This window comes from Octopus sinensis, linkage group LG24 (assembly GCF_006345805.1).
Source record: "Octopus sinensis linkage group LG24, ASM634580v1, whole genome shotgun sequence".
NCBI lineage: Eukaryota > Metazoa > Mollusca > Cephalopoda > Octopoda > Octopodidae > Octopus > Octopus sinensis.
In genome coordinates this window covers 18,415,260-18,435,575 of record NC_043020.1, presented here as the reverse complement: position 1 = coordinate 18,435,575, position 20,316 = coordinate 18,415,260, and the positions used below count along the sequence as shown (strand labels likewise).

General features: G+C 39.2%; 1 protein-coding gene across 2 annotated transcripts in view; it reads left to right on the top strand.

The window, feature by feature from the left end:
- Window positions 1-411: 411 nt before the first annotated feature.
- LOC115223918 (major facilitator superfamily domain-containing protein 9) overlaps window positions 412-20,316 on the top strand; it is a 23,057-nt gene continuing 3,152 nt past the window's right edge. Inside the window, exons 1-5 of one of the 2 annotated variants that reach the window (XM_029794651.2) lie at window positions 417-863; window positions 8,068-8,155; window positions 11,913-11,956; window positions 15,255-15,384; window positions 18,142-18,351. In XM_029794651.2, coding sequence (XP_029650511.1) covers window positions 786-863; window positions 8,068-8,155; window positions 11,913-11,956; window positions 15,255-15,384; window positions 18,142-18,351 — 550 coding nt within the window. In that variant the 5' untranslated portion in view covers window positions 417-785. Of the gene's footprint in view, window positions 864-8,067; window positions 8,156-11,912; window positions 11,957-15,254; window positions 15,385-18,141; window positions 18,352-20,316 lie in introns of both variants that reach the window. The other variant, XM_036512755.1, reaches the window with a different exon arrangement.

Below are 20,316 nucleotides of genomic sequence, written 5' to 3'. Positions count from 1 at the left end.
GGATTAGCGAAAGGGGATAACACCAGTACGTTATAATAAATGAGCACACCTAGCAGTTGTCCGGGACCGCGCAGATCAAGAACCCCATGCTAATCCATATATGCTGAGATTTGCTATCAGTAAATAAATAACTGCATGTCCCAGTAAAGCGTGAGAGAGGAGCGAGCTATAATGCTGTCAAGACAACCCTGGATAACATAACTAGTTTTCAGTTCTTATATATTAATTCTCTTGTCTTATGGGAAGAAAATCATACAAATTACGGAGATGTACTTGCATAGCAAGTGATTTGATCCGAGATCGTGTGCTGAAACGAAAGCAATTGCAGCGTGGAAGGTGTTTGTAAACCATTTAAGAAACAGCACGGATTTTTGTCAGTGAACAGGTCGCGGTCTTAAAGCGATGAAAATATTTTGACAAATTAAACTTAAATGTTGAATCATACAAACAAATTTATTAATATTTTTCCTGCGAGAATCTAACTTATAACGATAGAAAATATCTATACAGATGATAGCAGATTATTTACATAACAGGTCGTCTATTGGGGAGAAGACGAGAATGAATGACTTGAAGAATGTGAAAAGTTTGTCACCAAACAAACTTATCTCAGTTCTGTCCCTTGTGAGAAGAGGACGTGGCTGGCTTCTCGTTGATCAGCAATAATGTGGTGTGCCTCGAGCATGTGCTTGGATATAGTTCGAACGTAAAACCACGTAAAAGAAGAGAAACATAACAACAACCTTACATCTGCCAGGGTAACAAAACATTTCTATTAACTAAAGATGCGTGCACTAAGACAGCGACCCGATGCTTACTCGCAACACACCTCTATGCTTCCTATATACATCGTCGGATTCTTGGTAAGTAATCTTGCCTGCTGATAGCAGTTATTAACTACTTATCTCTCTGTTCACATAAAACTACAGACGAATGGTATTTTATTTACAAGCCAATGAGGAAGCCACCATGTGGTCACTTGACCTGCTAGAGATACCAGCCAAACGTTCGCTTGATCTGTTAGAAATAACAACCACACTCCTTCAAATCAGATCATAACTTTCTAAAACGGGGAAGGGCACATTTGATGTTATAATCCTCGATATACCAGCTGGAATACTTTTGATCAAAAATCAGGCGGGTCAAAGCTGACCTCGGGTTGAATAACAACAATTCATAAACACTTGCCTATCTCCGCTCCTTTTTGTTGTTTACTTCACGTCTCTTAACGATCACAAACATATGTTCATATTGTTTATTTAAATCATATTAATTCAATTAAGACCCACAGATTAGTAGATAAGAGCTCGGTTTATATAAATAAGCATAAAAGAAGCTGACTTTTTAGCCTCTGTAAGGAGGTGGTTATTCACGAAACAATCCATTTTACCGAAGTAGTTCAGTAGAGACGTATTTTACTCGATCTCATCTCTACATCTTAAGTTTGTATCGTGCCAAGGTTGGATGTTGACCTTTCGTCATTCTAGAATCGAGCTAATCATTTGTGACAGATCTTAAAAATCTAATAATTTCTAAGGAAGCCTTCATGCGGTTGTTCAGCATCGAACACCGGGTCGTTGGATTTGCGGTGGAAGTTTGGAATAACAATCTCCCATACCCCATGGGAGAATAAGAATGGTCCATAACAGAGGAAACGATGTTTAGAACCGTAATTTGTTATATAAATCACAGAAATACTAAAATAATCCTTTCTATACACACAAAGCCTGAAATTTGGGGGAGGGGCTAATCTACATCGGCCGTATTTGTAATCAGAACGTAAGAAGACAGACGAAATACCACTAAGCACTTAGTCCGGTGTGTTAACGATTCTTTCAGCTCAATAATAATACTGGTTTCAAATTTTGGCACAAGGCTAGCAATTTCGAGGTGGTGGAGTGAGTAAGTCGATTATCTCGGTTCCAGTATTCAACTGGTACTTATTTTATCGACCCTGAAAGGATGCAAAGCAAAGTCAACCTCGGTGGAATTTAAACTCAGAACTCAAAAGTCAGACGAAATGCCGCTTAGCTTTTTGTCCATCGTGCTAATAATGATAATAAAGGGGAAAGAAGTTTCGTTTTCTTTTCCCAAGAAGTATGGAATTTCAAGGGACATCTAATCCAAAATTCCGCTAGATTTGCTTGGATATTTTTGACAATATCATCTAAATCCTTCTAGATCTTCCCTTAAATGTAGTCTGATTGTGTGGGATTAATTTAAAAAACAGAAAAAACTTTTTAGGGTGTGCGTGTTTGTGTATGTGGAGTGATAAAATCGTTAGAGCTTAAGACACAAAATGCTTTTCAAGTTCGAAGTCCGCTTCCTGTCGTAGTAAACGTTACCTTTCGTCCTTCTGAAAGGTACAAAATAAAATAATAATCAATTACTGAGGTCGATTTAATATTTGCATAAAGCATACTAGATGTGAAAGGAAATATAACAGAGGCATTCTTTAGTGCCATAGAAGAATATAAGACATCGCTAATAAGAAAACGACCAGCGTGTAACGTAAATGTTAATCGTATGTAACTATGACGAGGAAATTTTCCAGGTATACATGTTGCATAGTTGCTTGTTATGTGGGGACCATCATATAGAATTGTAGTGAGCCTAAAGAAATGTCTTAGATTTATTAAAATTATATTCATAATAGAGAAAAGGGTGGAGTAACCATCACGAATTTGTATGGTGGTGGAATAACCACCATGAATTGTGTGTATGTTAAGTTGTAATGATTGCAAGTCATGGTTGGTTGTGTACTAAGGCGTATCTTTAAAAATCGAAAGCATTGTTGATAAGACAACAAGGAAGCCTTCATGCGGTTGTTCAGCCTGTTAGAAAGAGCAGTTTAAATTCCTGTCAAATCACACCCTACTGTCTCAAGAGTAAGGTGTATATCTGGAGAGAAAGACAGGATGGTCGAAGCTGGAATGCTTTTTCATCTTAAGTCTTCTCTGATCAGAGTTAAATAACAACAGTTTAACATTTTCCCCAAATTCCTTTCATATTGCGTTCAGATATTGTACGTTTGTACATGTTTACCACTTCAGTAAATTGAAGAGTTGCGCTAAGTTTTAAACGTTTTTAAAACACGTTTTTAATAGATGTCTTTTACACTCGTAACCTGGTTGCTTTCATTCCCACGTTCATACTACTTATTTATCGATTGCTCCATTGAAATATTTTCTTATTTTTTATTGCCCACAAGGGGCTAAACACAGCGGGGACAAACAAAGGGATTAAGTCGATTACATCGACCCAGTGCATAAATGGTACTTAATTTATCGAGCCCGAAAGGATGAAAGGCAAAGTCGACCTCGGCGGAATTTGAACTCGGAACGTAACAGCAGATGAAATACCTATTTCTTTACTACCCACAAGGGGCTAAACACAGCGGGGACAAACAAAGGGATTAAGTCGATTACATCGACCCAGTGCATAAATGGTACTTAATTTATCGAGCCCGAAAGGATGAAAGGCAAAGTCGACCTCGGCGGAATTTGAACTCGGAACGTAACAGCAGATGAAATACCTATTTCTTTACTACCCACAAGGGGCTAAACACAGAGAGCATTTCGCCTGGCGTGCTAACGTTTCTGCCAGCTCGCCGCCTTGTTATTGAAATATTTTCTGCTTACATTGCAAGTATTGCTTCCGTATAATTATTTCTCATGGCTTGTTGGGAACAAAACAACGCCTCTCACTCAGAATCGAATTGTCATTTTTTTAATGTTCCGACTGAATGAGAGAAATAGTAATATTGGTTTCAATGTTTTGCACAAAGCCAGCAATTTTTTTAGGAGTCGGGTGGGGACTAGTTGATTACATCCACTCCAGTATTCAACTAGTACTTTTTTTATCGACCCCGAAATGATGAAAGGCAAAATCGACCTCAGCGGAATTTGAACTCAGAACGGAAAGACAATGCCCAGCGTGCTATCGACTCTGTCTGCTCGCCGCCTTGAATTTTTTTAGGAACAAGGGATTGGTGTATTACATTGAACTCCATTGCTCAACCGGTACTTATTTTATCGACCCGAAAAGATGAAAGGCAAAGTCGATCTCGGTGGAATTTGAACACAGAATGTAAAAAGTCATAAGGAATTCCACTAAGCCTTTTTCCGCCGCACTAAAGATTCTGCCATATAATAGGAATAAGCATAAACCTTTATTGTCCGTCGCTTTGATGCTTAACTCCTAACAGGACAAGCAGACCGATGCTCAAAGTATTTCCAACTTTTACTATCCTATAATTTTAGAATAGTTATTTTTTTATATATATATAAAAACCTGGTAAATATTCTATCAGTTTTTTTGCCGAACCGCTAAGTTATATGAGCATAAACAAGTCAACACCGGTGGTAGGGAAAACACACACACACACACGACGGGATTCTTTCAGTTTCCGCCTACCAAACCCACTCGCAAGGCTTTGTTTGGCTTGGGGATATAATAGAAAATGCTTGCCAAAGGTGCCACGCTGTAGGACTGAACCTGGAACCATGTAGTTGGATAGCAAACTTACAACTCTGCCACAAAAATATTGGGCATTAAATGAATGTAGGATTTCAAGTGGAGATTTTAAACAAGATTAGGGATCTAAACCTGGAATCACTCTCTTTGCTACTTTACGGTACCTAAAATGGTACCTGACACCAATTCTGAATCGAAGTTTCAAACTTTCGAACTAACCTTCAAGTTTTAATTCCTGATTGTTGCCATCTCACTGCAAGTAACTCTATAGGAAAGGCATGCTTGTTATAACATGCTTTTCTCTTCTATTTTAATCTTAGTTCTTTTGAATACAAAGGAAGCCACTACTGGTATTGGCCGTGATCCATGTCGTTCAATTTACTTTGGCCGTAGCAACCCATTTCTTTCTCAGGGGCATTTTCTGTGGGTGGTCAGTTTTCCCATTAAGGGTAGGAAAGTTAGTTCCCCCCCCCCCTGTGGGAAGGTGGAGTGTTCGATTTTCATATAGGAAGATGGAGAGAAGGTTCGATTTACTTCTGTCAATTTTTTTTGTCCTAACTTAGCCAGTGTTAGGCATATTTAATAGAGGAAACATTAAAAACAACTAACTTGAAATAAACGGGACAATATATTTGTCAGTGGGTAAAGTATGGGAGATAACTCTTGAACGTATTTCAGTCTAAGATCTCAGATCTTTGATGAAATGGATGGAAGAATTACTAAATATATGTATTGGCGTGGGTGTATGGTAAGAAGCTTGCTTCCCAACCACATGATACCAGGTTCAATTCCACTACGTGGAACCTTGAGTAAGTACCTTCTACTCTAGTCTTGGGCCGACCAAAGTAGACAGAAACTGAAAGAAGCCCGTCGTGTGTGTGTGTATATATATATATATATATATATATACACACACACACACTACATTTTGATCTTAGCCAAAAGGCGGTCCCCCACCACCGCTAGACAACTAGGGCTGGTGTGTTTACGTCCCTGTAACTTAGAGATTTGGCAAAAAGAGACCGATAGAATAAGTACCAGGCTTACAAAAAATAAGTACTGGGGTTAGTCTTTTACTTGTTTCAGTCATTTGACTGCGGCTATGCTGGAGCACCACCTTTAGTCGAGCAAATCGAACCCAGGACTTATTCTTTGTAAGCCTAGTACTTATTCTATCAGCCTCTTTTGCCAAAGCGCTAAGTTATGGGGACGTAAACACACCAGCATCGGTTGTCAAGCGATGTTGGGAGGACAAACACAGACACACAAACACATACACATACATATATATATATATATATATACATACACACATACATACATACGACGGGCTTCTTTCAGTTTCTGTCTACCAAATTCACTTTAATAAAAACCCAATATACATATTAGACCTCTTAAACCCAGTAGCATTCTATGGTCTGGCAACTGCCACTAGGGCACTTTTGGTTGGCTATGTGGTAAGAAGTTTGTTACCCAACCAAATGGTTTGGGGTTCAGTCCCACTGCATGGCACCCCTTGAGCAAATGTCTTCTACTATAACCCTGGGCCAGCCAAAACCAAAGCCTTGTGAATAGATTTGGTAAATGGATACTAATAGTATATTAACAGTTATTGCCAAGCTAACATGGCAGTCCAGAAAAATAGGACGAATGCTGCTGTTGATTAGCTCCAAGAGGCCATCGCCTCTAGCTAGCTATGTGACACACAAACCTGTGTCCATTATAACCTTCAAACAGGGGAGGTCAGCAGCTTCCCCTTGCTGGTCTGGCATCCACAGACTAGTTTCGGTGCCGTAGTTTCCTTTAGAGAGAATTCATCATCATCGTTTAGTGTCCGTTTTCCATGCTAGCATGGGTTGGACGGTTCTACTGGGGTCTGTGAAGCCAGAAGGCTTCATCAGGCCCAGTCAAATCTGGCAGTATTTCTACGGCTGGATGCCCTTCCTAACGCCAACCACTGTAGTGTAGTGGGTGCTTTTTACGTGCCACCCGATAATATTTCGATACTAAAAGTAGTTGTTTATATATGTGTACCTGTGCATGTGTGTCTGTCTCCTTGCCTTAACATCACGTGATTATAAGAGAGTGTCATCATTACACTAGCAGTGTCTTTTATTTCCAGTCTTCTGTGAAAACATGTCAGACCATTGGGAAATATTACCTTACTTGGAAACAGGTGAGGGTTGGTGATAAGAAGGGCATCTGGCTGTAGAAAATGTGCCTCAACAAATTCTGTCTGACCCATGCAAGCATGAAAAAGTGGACATTAAAACAATGGCGATGATGATGATGATTACAGAGGACAAATAGATCTTTGAGAAGACATCAATACATGGAAAATGAAACAGTTACCCTTAACATGTTAATTGCTACATATACTGCCAGTGGTCCATCCCAGACGTCACATAAGTGCCATATGCACCTCTGGTGGTAAATTTTCATAATTTGAGAAGATATTTTATTCTATTTCTTTGACATCGTTTTGAGGATATTTATATTACATGAGTGCAAAGTTTTAAGTTTAATTACAAAATATTGTAAAAATCCCCCCAAAATTGTAGTGTGATTGGAAATATATCGTATCACCAGTAAGTTCTATTGACAGACTGGTGGTTAATGTGCTATGGGTCAGTTTCTGTTTTCTATAATTTTGCTATGATCTGGAAATAACCAGGTCCCAAAGTTACTGGATTTAAGCAGCTCAGCCTGTATTAAGTTGGCAGAAATAGCAAAAATATAAGACTAAGTCATCATCATCATCATCATCATCATCCCTTAATGTCTGTTTTCCAAGCTGGCATCGGCTGGACAGTTTGACCAGAGCTGGTAAGCAGGAGAGTCACACCAGGTTCCAGTCTGATTTGGCTTGGTTTCTGCCTGCTGGATGCCCTTCCTAATGCCAACCACTTTACAGAATGTGCTGGGTGCTTTTAATGTGGAACCAGCACAAGTGCTTTATGTGTTACCAACATGAGCAAAAAGTGCTTTTTACATGATGCTGGCACAGGGCTCTTGCAGGCCAATCTTCTTCATCATGGGAAGTGGTATTAACATTTCTGCTGTGGAGAACAGGTCTTCTTGAGTACCACAAGGCACCAGATATATCAGTCTTTTGTCATCTCCCTAAGGTTCAGTGTCCTCAGGTCATCCTTCAGTAAATGGTTAACAATATTTAGTTTTGTCTTTCTGGTAAAGTGGCGAGCTAGCAGAAACGTAAGCGTGTCAGGCAAAATACTTAGCAGTATTTTGTCTGTCCTTACGTTCTGAGTTCAAATTCCGCTGAGGTTGACTTTGCCTTTCATCCTTTCGGGGTCGATAAATAAAGTACCAGTTTCACACTGGGGTCGATGTAATCGACTTAATCCCTTTGTCTGTCCTTGTTTGTCCCCTCTATGTTTAGCCCCTTGTGGGTAGTAAAGAAATAAATATTTAGTTTTGTCTTTCTATGTTTTAGGTTCAAATGAAAATTTCAGAACGGATTTTACCTTTCATTTTTCCAGTAACATATAAATCATTTCTCCTCAAGTGATTTAGTAAGAACCCAATTTTCTAAAATGCTCTCTTCTTTTTCTTTGATTTTTTTTTTGTCAGGACTTACTTGGTGTCAGCATGATCTTACCATTGATAGGACCGCATGTGAGGGATATGGGGGCTTCGTCAACCGTTGTAGGAGCTCTAGGTAAGAATGACAATTTTCTTTTCAATTAGAAACTACCTCTTGGGTGACAAACTAGCAGAATTGTTAGCACATCAGGCAAAATGCTTGCTTAGCGGCATTCATCCATCTTTACATTCTCAGTTCATCCTTTTGAGATCAATAAAATAAGTGCCAGTTGAGCACTAGAACTGATATAATCAACTTACCTGCTTCCCCAAAGTTGCTGGCCTTGTACCAAAATTTGAAACCATTATTTAAGGCAACAAAGCTGGCAGAATCATTAGCACTCCGGGCAAAATGCTTAGTGGTTTTTCATCCATCTTTACATTCTGAGTTCAAATTTTCCCAAGGTCAGCTTGTGCCATCTTCAGTATTTATTGCCCCTGTGCATCTGCCACACACAAAAACTATCTTCCTTTGATATTGCTGCACTTCTTATGTGTCCATAGCTTACACTGAGTACATCTTATGGAGTTTCTACCTATGCCTTTTCTACAGATCGAGCAAGGCCGTCTACCTGAAAGGATTTGTGATTAGTCTGCCTTCCTACTTACTAAGACTTTGGTTTTTGCTAGATTGACTCTAAGACCTTTCGATTCTAGACTTTGCTTCTGAGTTCAAATTCTGTTGAGGTTGACTTTGCCTTTCATCCTTTTGGGATCGATAAATTAAGTACCAGTTATGCACTGGGGTCGATGTAATCGATTTAATCCATTTGTCTGTCCTTGTTTGTCCCCTCTGTGTTTAGCCCCTTGTGGGTAGTAAAGAAATAAGTATGATCTTCAAACATTGGACCTCACTGGGGCAAAGACTAGTGACCAAGACCTTTGGCAATATGTTGTGCTTGAGAAGATTCATCAAGCCAAGTGAAATCATATTTGTGGCTATTGTTGGTGTCACATAACTGGCACCTGTGCTGGTGGCATGTACCTTGTGAGCATTGGGCTTCACAGAGGCGATGTGGCTGATGCTAGTGTTGTGTAAGTGGCACCTGTGCCAGTGACACATAAAAAGCACCTTTCAAGCATTGGGCCTCTTGAGAAATGATGAGACCTTTTGTAATATACTGTGCTTGAGAAGAAGACCCATCAAACCAAGTGAAGTCGTAGTCATGACGGATACTAGTTTCACGCAAATAGCACCCATGTCGGTGGCTTGCAAAAGCATCCATTACACTCTCAGAGTGGTTAGCATTAGGAAGGGCACCCAGTCATAGAAACCATGCCAAATCAGACTGGAGTCTGGTGCAGCCCCTCAGCTTACCAGCTTTAGTCAAACCCATGCCAACATGGACAACAAATGTTAAAAATACCTTTAATGTATTTGAGGGCCATTGAGCAGCTAACAGCTTTTGGATAGTTATAGATACAAGAAGGTGCTGAAAAGTTCCTGGCTTTAAGGTTATTGCAAAGAGCTTGGTTGGAGGCCCAACCTTCTGAGTTCTTCTACAGGGCTTAGGAAAACTGAAGGACCACTCCAATAAGTGTGTGAATCTGAGAGGGGAAAATGTTGGATAAAATCATAGTAAGCCGATCTGCTTGTATTTTCTTTTACCCAACGCCAGGAACTTTTCAGTATTACTTCATAGTCTTTTGTATCACAATGTGTTTGATTTTGACTTACATAAATATTGGAAACGATGGAAATGGGTAGGATACAGGGCAATATATTTATATGTAACATAAGATATAATTTATATGTCGTGGCACTCCATCGGTTACGATGATGAGGGTTCCAGTTGATCCAATCAACGGAACAGCCTGCTCGTGAAATTAACGTGTAAGTGGCTGAGCACTTCACAGATATGTGTACCCTTAACGTAGTTCTCGGGGAGATTCAGTGAGACACAGAGTGTGACAAAGCTGGTCCCTTTGAAATACAGGTACAACAGAAACAGGAAGAAAGAGCGAGAGAAAGTTGTGGTGAAAGAGTACAGCAGGGTTCGCCACCACCCCCTGCTGGAGTCTAGTGGAGCTTTAGGTGTTTTCGCTCAATAAACACTCACAATGCCCAGTCTGGGAATCGAAACCATGATCCAACGACCGTGAGTCCGCTGCCCTAACCACTGGGCCATTGCACCTCCACATGTAGGATATGAATAAATGAAAAAAATCAGAAGTTGGCCATTACAAAAACAAGTTGCTGGTCATCATACTCTCTTTACTCTTTTACTTGTTTCAGTCATTTGACTGCGGCCATGCTGGAGCACCGCCTTTAGTCGACCAAATCGACCCCGGGACTTATTCTTTGTAAGCCCAGTACTTATTCTATTGGTCTCTTTTGCCGAACCGCTAAGTGACGGGGATGTAAACACACCAGCATCGGTTGTCAAGCAATGCTAGGGGGACAAACACAGACACACAATCACACACACACATATATGTATATATATATACATATATACGACAGGCTTCTTTCAGTTTCCATCTACCAAATCCACTCACAAGGCATTGGTCGGCCCGGGGCTATAGCAGAAGACACTTGCCCAAGATACCACGCAGTGGGACTGAACCCGCAACCATGTGGTTGGTTAGCAAGCTACTTACCACACAGCCACTCCTGCGCCTGTAAGATTTCTTTTTGTTTTCTTTTTTGAAATGGAGGTTCTGGTTTATTGTGGAAGATGCAGGGTGCCTTCAGTTTTCACAGACCGTAAAAGACTGGTGAGATTGACATGGTAATGAATGTCAGCAAGTTGTTGGTTGCAGGATAACTTGGATCAGAAGGGATTTTCAGAAGTTTGAAATTCTGTGGTGGAAAGACCTGGGCATAGTGATTACTACAGAGCCTTGTTAAGATGGGGTGATGTGAGAACAGGAGGGACAAGTGAGTTGGGTGGGTCTGAGTTGAAATGACACAGGACCAGCCAGGTGTGTTGAGGAATAGAGATCGTTGTAATCATGGTAGCATTTAGCCCAGAGGCCAGAGCGTGTTGTTGTATGGCTTCATGCCATTCGGTAAGGAGACCTCCTTTTGGATATGGTCTCATAAATCTCTGTGTGGCAGAAGTACAGACCCAGCTGCAGGGAGCAATATGCTAATGTGCGTCTAACTTGACCTTTGTAATAATTTACATTTCCTGACACCAGATTCAATCAAGAAGTGAACCTGAACTGCAATCACAGCTTTCCAGAGACTTGCACTCTCCTCTCACTCAACAATACCAATATACCCTTTGAAAATTTGTTAACCTGTTGGAAATAGCAGCCAAGTCTTACTCAGCTCTCAACCAAGCATCTTTAAAAGAAAGAAAGGTGGTAAGCTGGCAGAATCATTAGTATGCTGGGAAAAATGCTTAGCAGAATTTTGTCAATCTTGTGGCAAGCTGGCAGAAACGTTGGCATGCCGGACGAAATGCTTAGCGGTATTTCGTCAGCTGCTACGTTCTGAGTTCAAATTCCGTCAAGGTCGACTTAGCCTTTGATCCTTTTGGGGTCACTTAAATAAGTACCAGTTATGCACTGGGGTCAATGTAATCGACTTAATTCCTTTGTCTGTCCTTGTTTGTCCCCTCTATGTTTAGCCCCTTGTGGGCAGTAAAGAAATAAGAATGTTGTCCTTCTTTACGTTCTGAGTTCAAATTCTGCTGGGGTTGATTTTGCCATTCATCCTTTCAGGGTTGATAAAATAACTACCTGTTGAGCACTGGGGTTGATGTAATCGACATACCCCTTCCCCATGAAACTTGCTGGCCTTGTGCCAAAATTTGAAACCAGTATTTATATAAATCTTTTTTTACTAATTATATTAATGTTTTAATTACATTGGTCATTTCTAGGATCCGTCTATGGTGCCTTACAACTGTTCTCAAGTCCAATTGTTGTAAGTAGTAATTACATATTTTTACTTGTTTCAAACAGAATTTTTCTCTCTCTCTCTCTCAACAGATTCTTTCATTTTTGGCTGCAGGTATGGCTGTGTGGTAAGAAGTTTGCTTCTCAACCACGTTTCCAGGTTCAGTCCTGCTGCATGACACCTTGGGCAAGTGTCTTCTACTATAGCTTTGGGCTGACCAAAGCCTTATGAAACAGAAACTGAAAGAAGCCTGTCGTGTGTGTATTTTTGTGTCTGTTTGTCCCCTGCCACCACTTGATAACTGGTGTTGGTGTGTTTACGTCCCCATAACTTAACAGTTTGGCAAAAGAGACTGATAGAATAAGTACCAGGCTTAAAAAAGAAAATAAGTACTGGGGTCGATTCATTTGACTAAAAATTGGACTGTGGCCATGCTGGGGCACCACCTTGAATCAACCCCAATATTTATCTCATGCTGTTAGTCTTTTTTGCTGAACCACTAAGTTACGGAGATGCAAACAACCCAACATTGGTTGTGAAGCAGTGGTGGTGGACAAACACACACAGACACACACAAACACATACATACATACATGTATGTACATATATGTATGTACATACATACATGTATGTACATATATGTATGAATGTACATGTACGTATGTATGTACATACATAGATGTATGTATGTAAGTACGTATATGTACATGTATGTATGTACATATATATATATATATGTATGTACATATGTAAGTATGTATGTATGTACATACATGTATATATATGTATGTACATACATGTATGTATACATGTATGCATGTACATACATATATGTGTGTATGAACAAATGAATGACAGGATTTTTTCAGTTTCCATGTTCCAAATCCACTCACAAGGCTTTGGTCAGCACAAAGCTATGGTGGAATACACCTGTTCAAAGTATCATGCAGCGGGACTGAACCTGGAACCACGTAGTTGAAAAACAAGCTTCCTAGCACACAGCCATGCCTGCATCTAAAACAACCCCTTTGTCAATTTGACAAAATACCCACTCTCCTTATTGATATGGCTGTTGAAGACCCCAACTCATTTGCTTCAGCAGGGAACATTTTAATTGTTTGTAGAGAGATGAGACAGTATAAGCAAAGTTCTTCTATTAAAGTAACTTTTGGCTTTTAATGGTTTCCCTTGAAATTTTCCCATTATTGTTGTGTGATCCACCATTCTAAGTAATGATATGAAGTAGTGTTTCTCAACAATTTTTTACCTATTGCTTCTTTGATTCCTATTTTGCTCAACTGAACCCTAGTAGTATAAATCCTTAATGGTATTATATCTTTATATATAAAAGAAAGGTTGTGTGTCTGTCTCCTACGATTTAGATTCCTAACTACTCCCACATTTTGCAGTGCAGTTTAACCAAAACCGGGTATCTTATAGTCGTGATTCATATCAAGCCCTTCTGGGTATTAGCACGCGTCTACGATGAGTCTACGATTTTAAAAATAATTTACCATCATTTTTTTCCATTTTAATGCATATTTTTTAAATATAAGAGAAGTAACTCTCTAAAAATGTCTACGATGAGTCAACAATTTAAAAAAAAATTTACCATAATTTTTTTTCCATTTTTATTGCATTTTTTGCTATTTTTTGGCTATAACTCTCTAAAAATGCTTTATAGTTATTTCCCTTACAAACCCGAGCAACGCTGGGCGATACTGCTAGTTTTATATAAGAAAATTTAACTTGCAATTAAAAAGTAATAACTAATTTATTTAATACCATTCAAGAAATGAATTTTCATATATGGTTTCGACCCATAATTAGGTAATACTTTACCCTTGTTTCAGTGAAAAGCCAAAATTAGAGGCATTTAACTGTTAATTAAAAAACTGAAATACTTATTTAGTTATTAAGAAATCTAATTATATTTATGTTTAAATATTACAAGGAATTGTATAAAAAATATTGTTAAACAATTTTGTATATTGTAGAAATATAACCAATTTATTGCACATAAAATTTAACAGCAAAATCTTATATGGACCCCTAATGGTCATGTGGACCCCAGTTGAGAACTGCTGATGTAAAGTAATGGGGCACCAGGTATATGGTATGGAACCAAAAACAGAATGAAATTATTGTACTGCTTTGATTATCATCCTTGTTATTGTTTTAATGTCTGCTTTGCCATGGTTGCAGATGGAGTTTATTGAGGCAGATTGGATGCTCTCTCTGTTACCAACCCTCACCTGTCTGCAAACAGAAATATATCTCCATGGCCAGACATGTTTTCATAGAATATTGGAAATGAATGACATTCGTTTACAACAATCATATGATGGCAAGACAAGAACACACACACACACACACATGCACGCGCACACACACACACACTCACACACATCAGGCTTCTTTCAGTTTGTGTCTCCCATATCCACTCACAAAGATTTAATCTGCCCAGGGCTATCATAGAAGAGATTTACTCAAGGTTCCATACAGTGGGACTGAACCCGAAATCATGTGGTTGGGAAGCAAACTTCTTAATTACATTGCCATACCTGTGCCTATCATCAATATTTTACTGTCAATTTTTTCCTTGTTGGCATGAGTTTAAAAAATCTGCATTACAATATATATATATATATATACATACATAGGCGCAGGAGTGGCTGTGTGGTAAGTAGCTTGCTTACCAACCACATGGTTCCGGGTTCAGTCCCACTGCGTGGCACCTTGGGCAAGTGTCTTCTACTATAGCCTCGGGCCGACTAAAGCCTTGTGAGTGGATTTGGTAGATGGAAACTGAAAGAAGCCCGTCGTATATATGTATATACATATGTGTATGTTTGTTCCCCTAGCATTGCTTGACAACCGATGCTGGCGTGTTTATGTCCCCGTCACTTAGCGGTTCGGCAAAAGACACCGATAGAATAAGTACTGGGCTTACAAAGAATAAGTCCCGGGGTTGAGTTGCTCAATTAAAGGCGGTGCTTCAGCATGGCCACAGTCAAATGACTGAAACAAGTAAAAGAGTAAAAGAATATTGCTCCTCTTCGCAGTCATATTTCATTTTGTGTATGAGGCACCAAATCCTGGGGAATGACTTTTCAATTTCTCATCACTTTCTCTGTCAGTGCCAACATAGGCTACATCTTTGTTCAGGAGCCCTTGTCTATTCTCATGACAGCAAACATATCTCTCTTTCTTCAGCTTCTATTTTTTTAGTTTTTGATTTAATGATTAATCAACCAAATATGATTGTCTGTTACAAAATTTGGCCTTCTATTCATTGAACTTAAATCGATATTTCATATTTCAGGGGAAATGGAGTGATGTTACCGGAAGAAGACTTTCACTGATTGTTTGTATGTTCTTTACAGCATTTGGATACAGTTTAATTGGTTTTGCATCTTCAATTGCTGTTATTGTTGCAGCACGAGTCATCTTAGGTAAGTTTTCCCAATTCATTATTTCCTTCAAAAATAACTAAAGAGCTTTATTTTTTGTAAAAAGCACCCACTACACTCATGGAGTGGTTGGCGTTAGGAAGGGCATCCAGCCGTAGAAACATTGCCAGATCAGACTGGGCCTGGTGCAGCCTTCTGGCTTCCCAGACCCCAGTTGCACTGTCCAACCCATGCCAGCATGGAAAGCGGACGCTAAATGATGATGATGATACACTCATGGAGTGGTTGGCGTTAGGAAGGGCATCCAGCCGTAGAAACATTGCCAGATCAGACTGGGCCTGGTGCAGCCTTCTGGCTTCCCAGACCCCAGTTGCACCGTCCAACCCATGCCAGCATGGAAAGCGGACGCTAAATGATGATGATGCTGATTGAAAGGTTACAAGAATCTTCTCCAGTGGATCTTTATTTCCTCCCTCTATATGCAAGTTACATCAAAGTCAAGTCTTCTATGTTGCCCTAGCAACCCAGTTGGTTAATGTCATATTGCTATTTTTACTCTTCTGCTAGAAGGCCATATGTGTGGTAGCAGGATTTGGCCCCTTACTGTACATAGCTCTGGGAAAGTCAGAAGTGGTTGTTGGAGAATTTCTACAACTTCACTAGCCCCAGTCTCTGGCCGCCTAATTCCTCCAATTGTAATCCATGATTTACTATGTGTGGGGCACAGTTGAGAAAGACACCAGGTCAAACTCTGCCTGCAAAAGGAAGGCCAAGCTTCTGGCCAAGATCAAGGAGGTGTTTGAAGATCTTCCCATGGATACAAGGAAAAATGCATGTGCCAGGTTCTGGAGTAATCTTAAAGCCATCGTGGGAGCTGAGGGTGACTACTTTGAGTAAACTGTTATCTCCCGGCCATAATCTAGTTCCTATTTCTTAATTTTTTTAAAATACTTTTAAGAAACACACAAAAACCGTTAGATTCACTTCAACATTTAAATTTGATTTATCAAAATATTTTCATTGCTTTGAGATCGTGACCTGTTCACTGACAAAACTTCATGCTGCAGCACAAAGTTTTGTCAGTGAACAGGTCGCAGTCTCAAAGCGACGAAAATATTTTGACAAATTAAATTTAAATGTTGAAGTGAATCTAACGGTTTTTGTGTGTTTTTTAAATGGCTTATAAACACCATCCACGCTGCAATTGTTTTTCTTCCAGCACACGATCTCAGTTCAGGTCACTTGCTATGCGAGTACATCTCCATAAAATACTTTTATTTCTGCATAAGATATTGTGTTTTCTTTTCCTTTTATGCAAACTGTCAAATTTAGCCCAAACACTCTGTATGTGTGTTTAAATACGTGTGTGAATGTGTCTATGAAATGATACCATGTGAAGACCAGTAGAATAAAATTCCTCACTTAAGCTCCAATCGATCACTCCCACACTTTCTTCTAATATATAAATGGTAATATAGTTCCTCTACAGTAAAAAACATGTTCTTCTCTGGCCCCTGCTCTCTTATTTTTACTCCATGTCTTCTCGCATAAAGTTGCTTCCTTGGGATTTATAATCTTGTGAAATGCATAGCAGCCTCACCAGTGTGGCACAAGAAAAGCACCCACTACATGCTGTAATGTAGTTGACATTAAGGACATCCAGTCAAAGAAACTGTGCCAGAGCATACACTGAGGTATGATGCAGTACTTGGAACCAGTATGAGGTGTGATGCATTACTTGCAGGTCCTGTAAAAACCATCCAACCCATGCCAGCATGGAACATGAATGTTAAATGATGATGAAAAACAGATAATGGTTGGCAATAGGGAGAGTATTCAGCTGTAATATAATACCTCAGTAAGTTTAAGTTTCATCCAACCCATGCCAGCATGGAAAAAAAGGAAGTCATAAAAATGATGATGATATGTTTTACTCTTTGTTGGCTCATCCCTTTAACAATTAAACCTGCCATATCTGGTCCAAATGTTCTACCCATTTTACATTGAAACTCACCAGATCTAGCCTCTCACACCTATCTTACAATGTCACTCTAAAAATAAGCTATTACATCTTCTAAATAGGCACAGGCGTGGCTGTGTGGTAAGAAGCTTGCTTCTCAACCACATCGTTCTGGGTTCAGTCCCATCATATGGCACCTTGGGCAAGTGTCTTCTACTATAGCCTCGGGCCTGCCAAAGTCTTGTGAGTGGATTTGGTAGGCGGAAACTGAAAGAAGCCTGTCATGTATATATGTGTGTGTGTGGTGTGCTTGTGTCCCTGTAACTTAGCAGTTTGGCAAAAGAGACATAGAATAAGTACTAGGCTCACAAAGAATAAGTCCTGGGGTTGATTTTTTTCCAACTAAAGGCGGTGCTCCAGCTTGGCTGCAGTCAAATGACAGAAACACATAAAAGGACACAAGATAATGCGAGAGTTGCTGAAGCATGGAACAAACTGCCGGCATCAGTTGTTAGTTGTCGGAGCACTGCATCCTTCAAAACTTCCATGCTTTCTGAGATTCGCCAACACTACACCTGATTTTCTCCCCTCCATACACACACAAGCATGTATCTGACTCATGCATTGTCCGCTTTCCAGACATTTGTACATTACTGCATATACTCTATATGCACTTTCTGACAAGTTGTGGTGCACCTGAGCACTGTATACAATAATTTCATTATTATTATTATGATTAAAATTCAAAACAATGTGAATATGTAAGCATTACATTTGATAGAATAATTTGAATGCTAAAGGGTCAGTAACGAAAAATCTCTTACCATTTCTTCCCTTAGGAATATTTAAACACAGTCTAAACATAAGCAAATCATTCATAGCAGATACCGTGCCACCATCAGAACAGTCTTCAGTTCTAGGAACATACAATTCATTTTCCAGCATCGGTTTCATTGTTGGCCCAACCCTGGGTGGCCACATAGCAGAATTGCCCGGTGGTTTCTTTCTAATGGCCAATCTAGCAGGTGTCATCTTTCTCCTGAATGCAGGTAAGTAATCTAACTTTTTTTCTTCTTCTCATTGTAATTTAGGTTCTCCTCAAAAAAATAGTATTTTATCAAGTTTTACTGTTTGTGAATATAATATATTTATTCTGTTGATTGTAAAATATAAAGTAATATATATTTTACTCTTTTACTGGTTTCAGTCATTGGACTGCAGCCATGAGAGTACAACACTACCTTGATGGATTTTAATCAATTATATCAACTCCCCTGGCATTATTTTATTAATATCTATTTGTCCAACTGCTAAGTGACAGAAAGTAAAGGAATACCACATAAGCAAATCCTACTGTGGTCAACTTAGCCTTTCATCCTTTTGTGCTTTGTAAAATAAAGTAGCAGTCGAGTACTAGGGTCAGGGACACAAACAAATTCCCTCCCCACAAAATTGTTGGTTTTGTATTGAACTCAATAACCATCATCATCATTATTTTTATTATTAAGAAGGTGTTGAGCTAGCAGAATCTTAACCATGCTGGACAATATGCATAGCAGTATTTTGCTTATCTTTATATCCTGAGTTCAAAAGCCATCAAGGTCGATTTTGTCTTTCATTTTTTGGGGGCCAATAAAATAAATACCAGTTGTGCAATGGGATCAGTGTAATCAACTAGTCCCCTCCTACGAAATTTCAGGCCTTGTGCCTTTAGTAGAAAGAATTATTATTATTATTATTATTGCCTTTGCACAGCTTCTAATGCTGGAGATGTACTACAGTGTCAGCTGTTCACCACCAGTGAACTAAGGTAACACCTCTTATTTTTTGAGCACCTTCTGGAGTATTTGAGAGGTTCCAAGAGGTACTGTTTTCTGCAAGTGCTCAACCCTTATTGCAGCCCCTATTTGTTCCACGTACTTCTTGAGATTTTTGCTCACTGTTACCAGGGCTCCGACAATTATTGGCACTACTGCTACCTTTTTCATCGACCACAACTGCTTAACTTCCCAAGCTAACCTGTCCTATCTCTCGACTTTTCTTTCTTCCTTATCACATACCTTGTTGTCAGCTGGGCATGCTATATCTATGATCCAGCATAGTTTGTTTTCTTTTCCAAGTAAGACTATGCCCGGCTTCCTATTCTCTATTTCCTGGTCGCACTGAATCATAAAATCCCATACGATCTTTGTATTTCTATTTTCAACGATGCCTTCAGGTTTGTGATCGTACCAATTTTTTGCTCTGTCAAGTCTATACTTGTTGCAGAGGGGCCAATGGACAAGCCTGGCTATATTGTGGCATCTCATATTCCTTCTGAGCTAGTAGCGTACATTGGCTGGTAATATGCCATACTGTTTCACTGTTTTATCTAAAGATTCTGAACTTCTTATTATTATTATTTTTCTTCTTCTTTCAAATTTGCTTCCATTTCTTGCCAAGTGTCTTCCCGACTCCTAGGGCAAAGAAACTCATAGTATACATTGGTAGGCCATTAAACTAAACTCACTAGTTCATTCATTTTTTTTTTTTTGATAGAAATAAAGTTAAATTAAAATACATGGGTAGTAATAGTTCTCACATCGACAATGCTCTTCTCAATATGTGTGATGTACCAGTTAAGACAATCTTCTGCACTTCTTGCAGGGATGGTAAGACAGGGATCATTCTCATATACTTTTCGGTTCCTTTCTTGATCATTCCTAGTGCTCCTACGATCACTGGTATTGTAACCGCCTTGAGATGCCACATTTTCTCAGTTTCAATGAGCAGGTCTTTATATTTTCTGAGCTTGTCAAAGTCTTTCGCCGAGATATTATGATCACAGGGGATGCTCATGTCGATCAATAAGCAAACTTTATTGTTTTGGTCTTTCACAACAATATCTGGTTTATTGGCTTTGATGGTTCGGTCTGTATGTACTGGGAAGTCCCACAGAATTATTATTATTATTATTATTATTATTGTTATTATTATTATTATTGTTATTATTATTATTGTTATTATAGTTATTG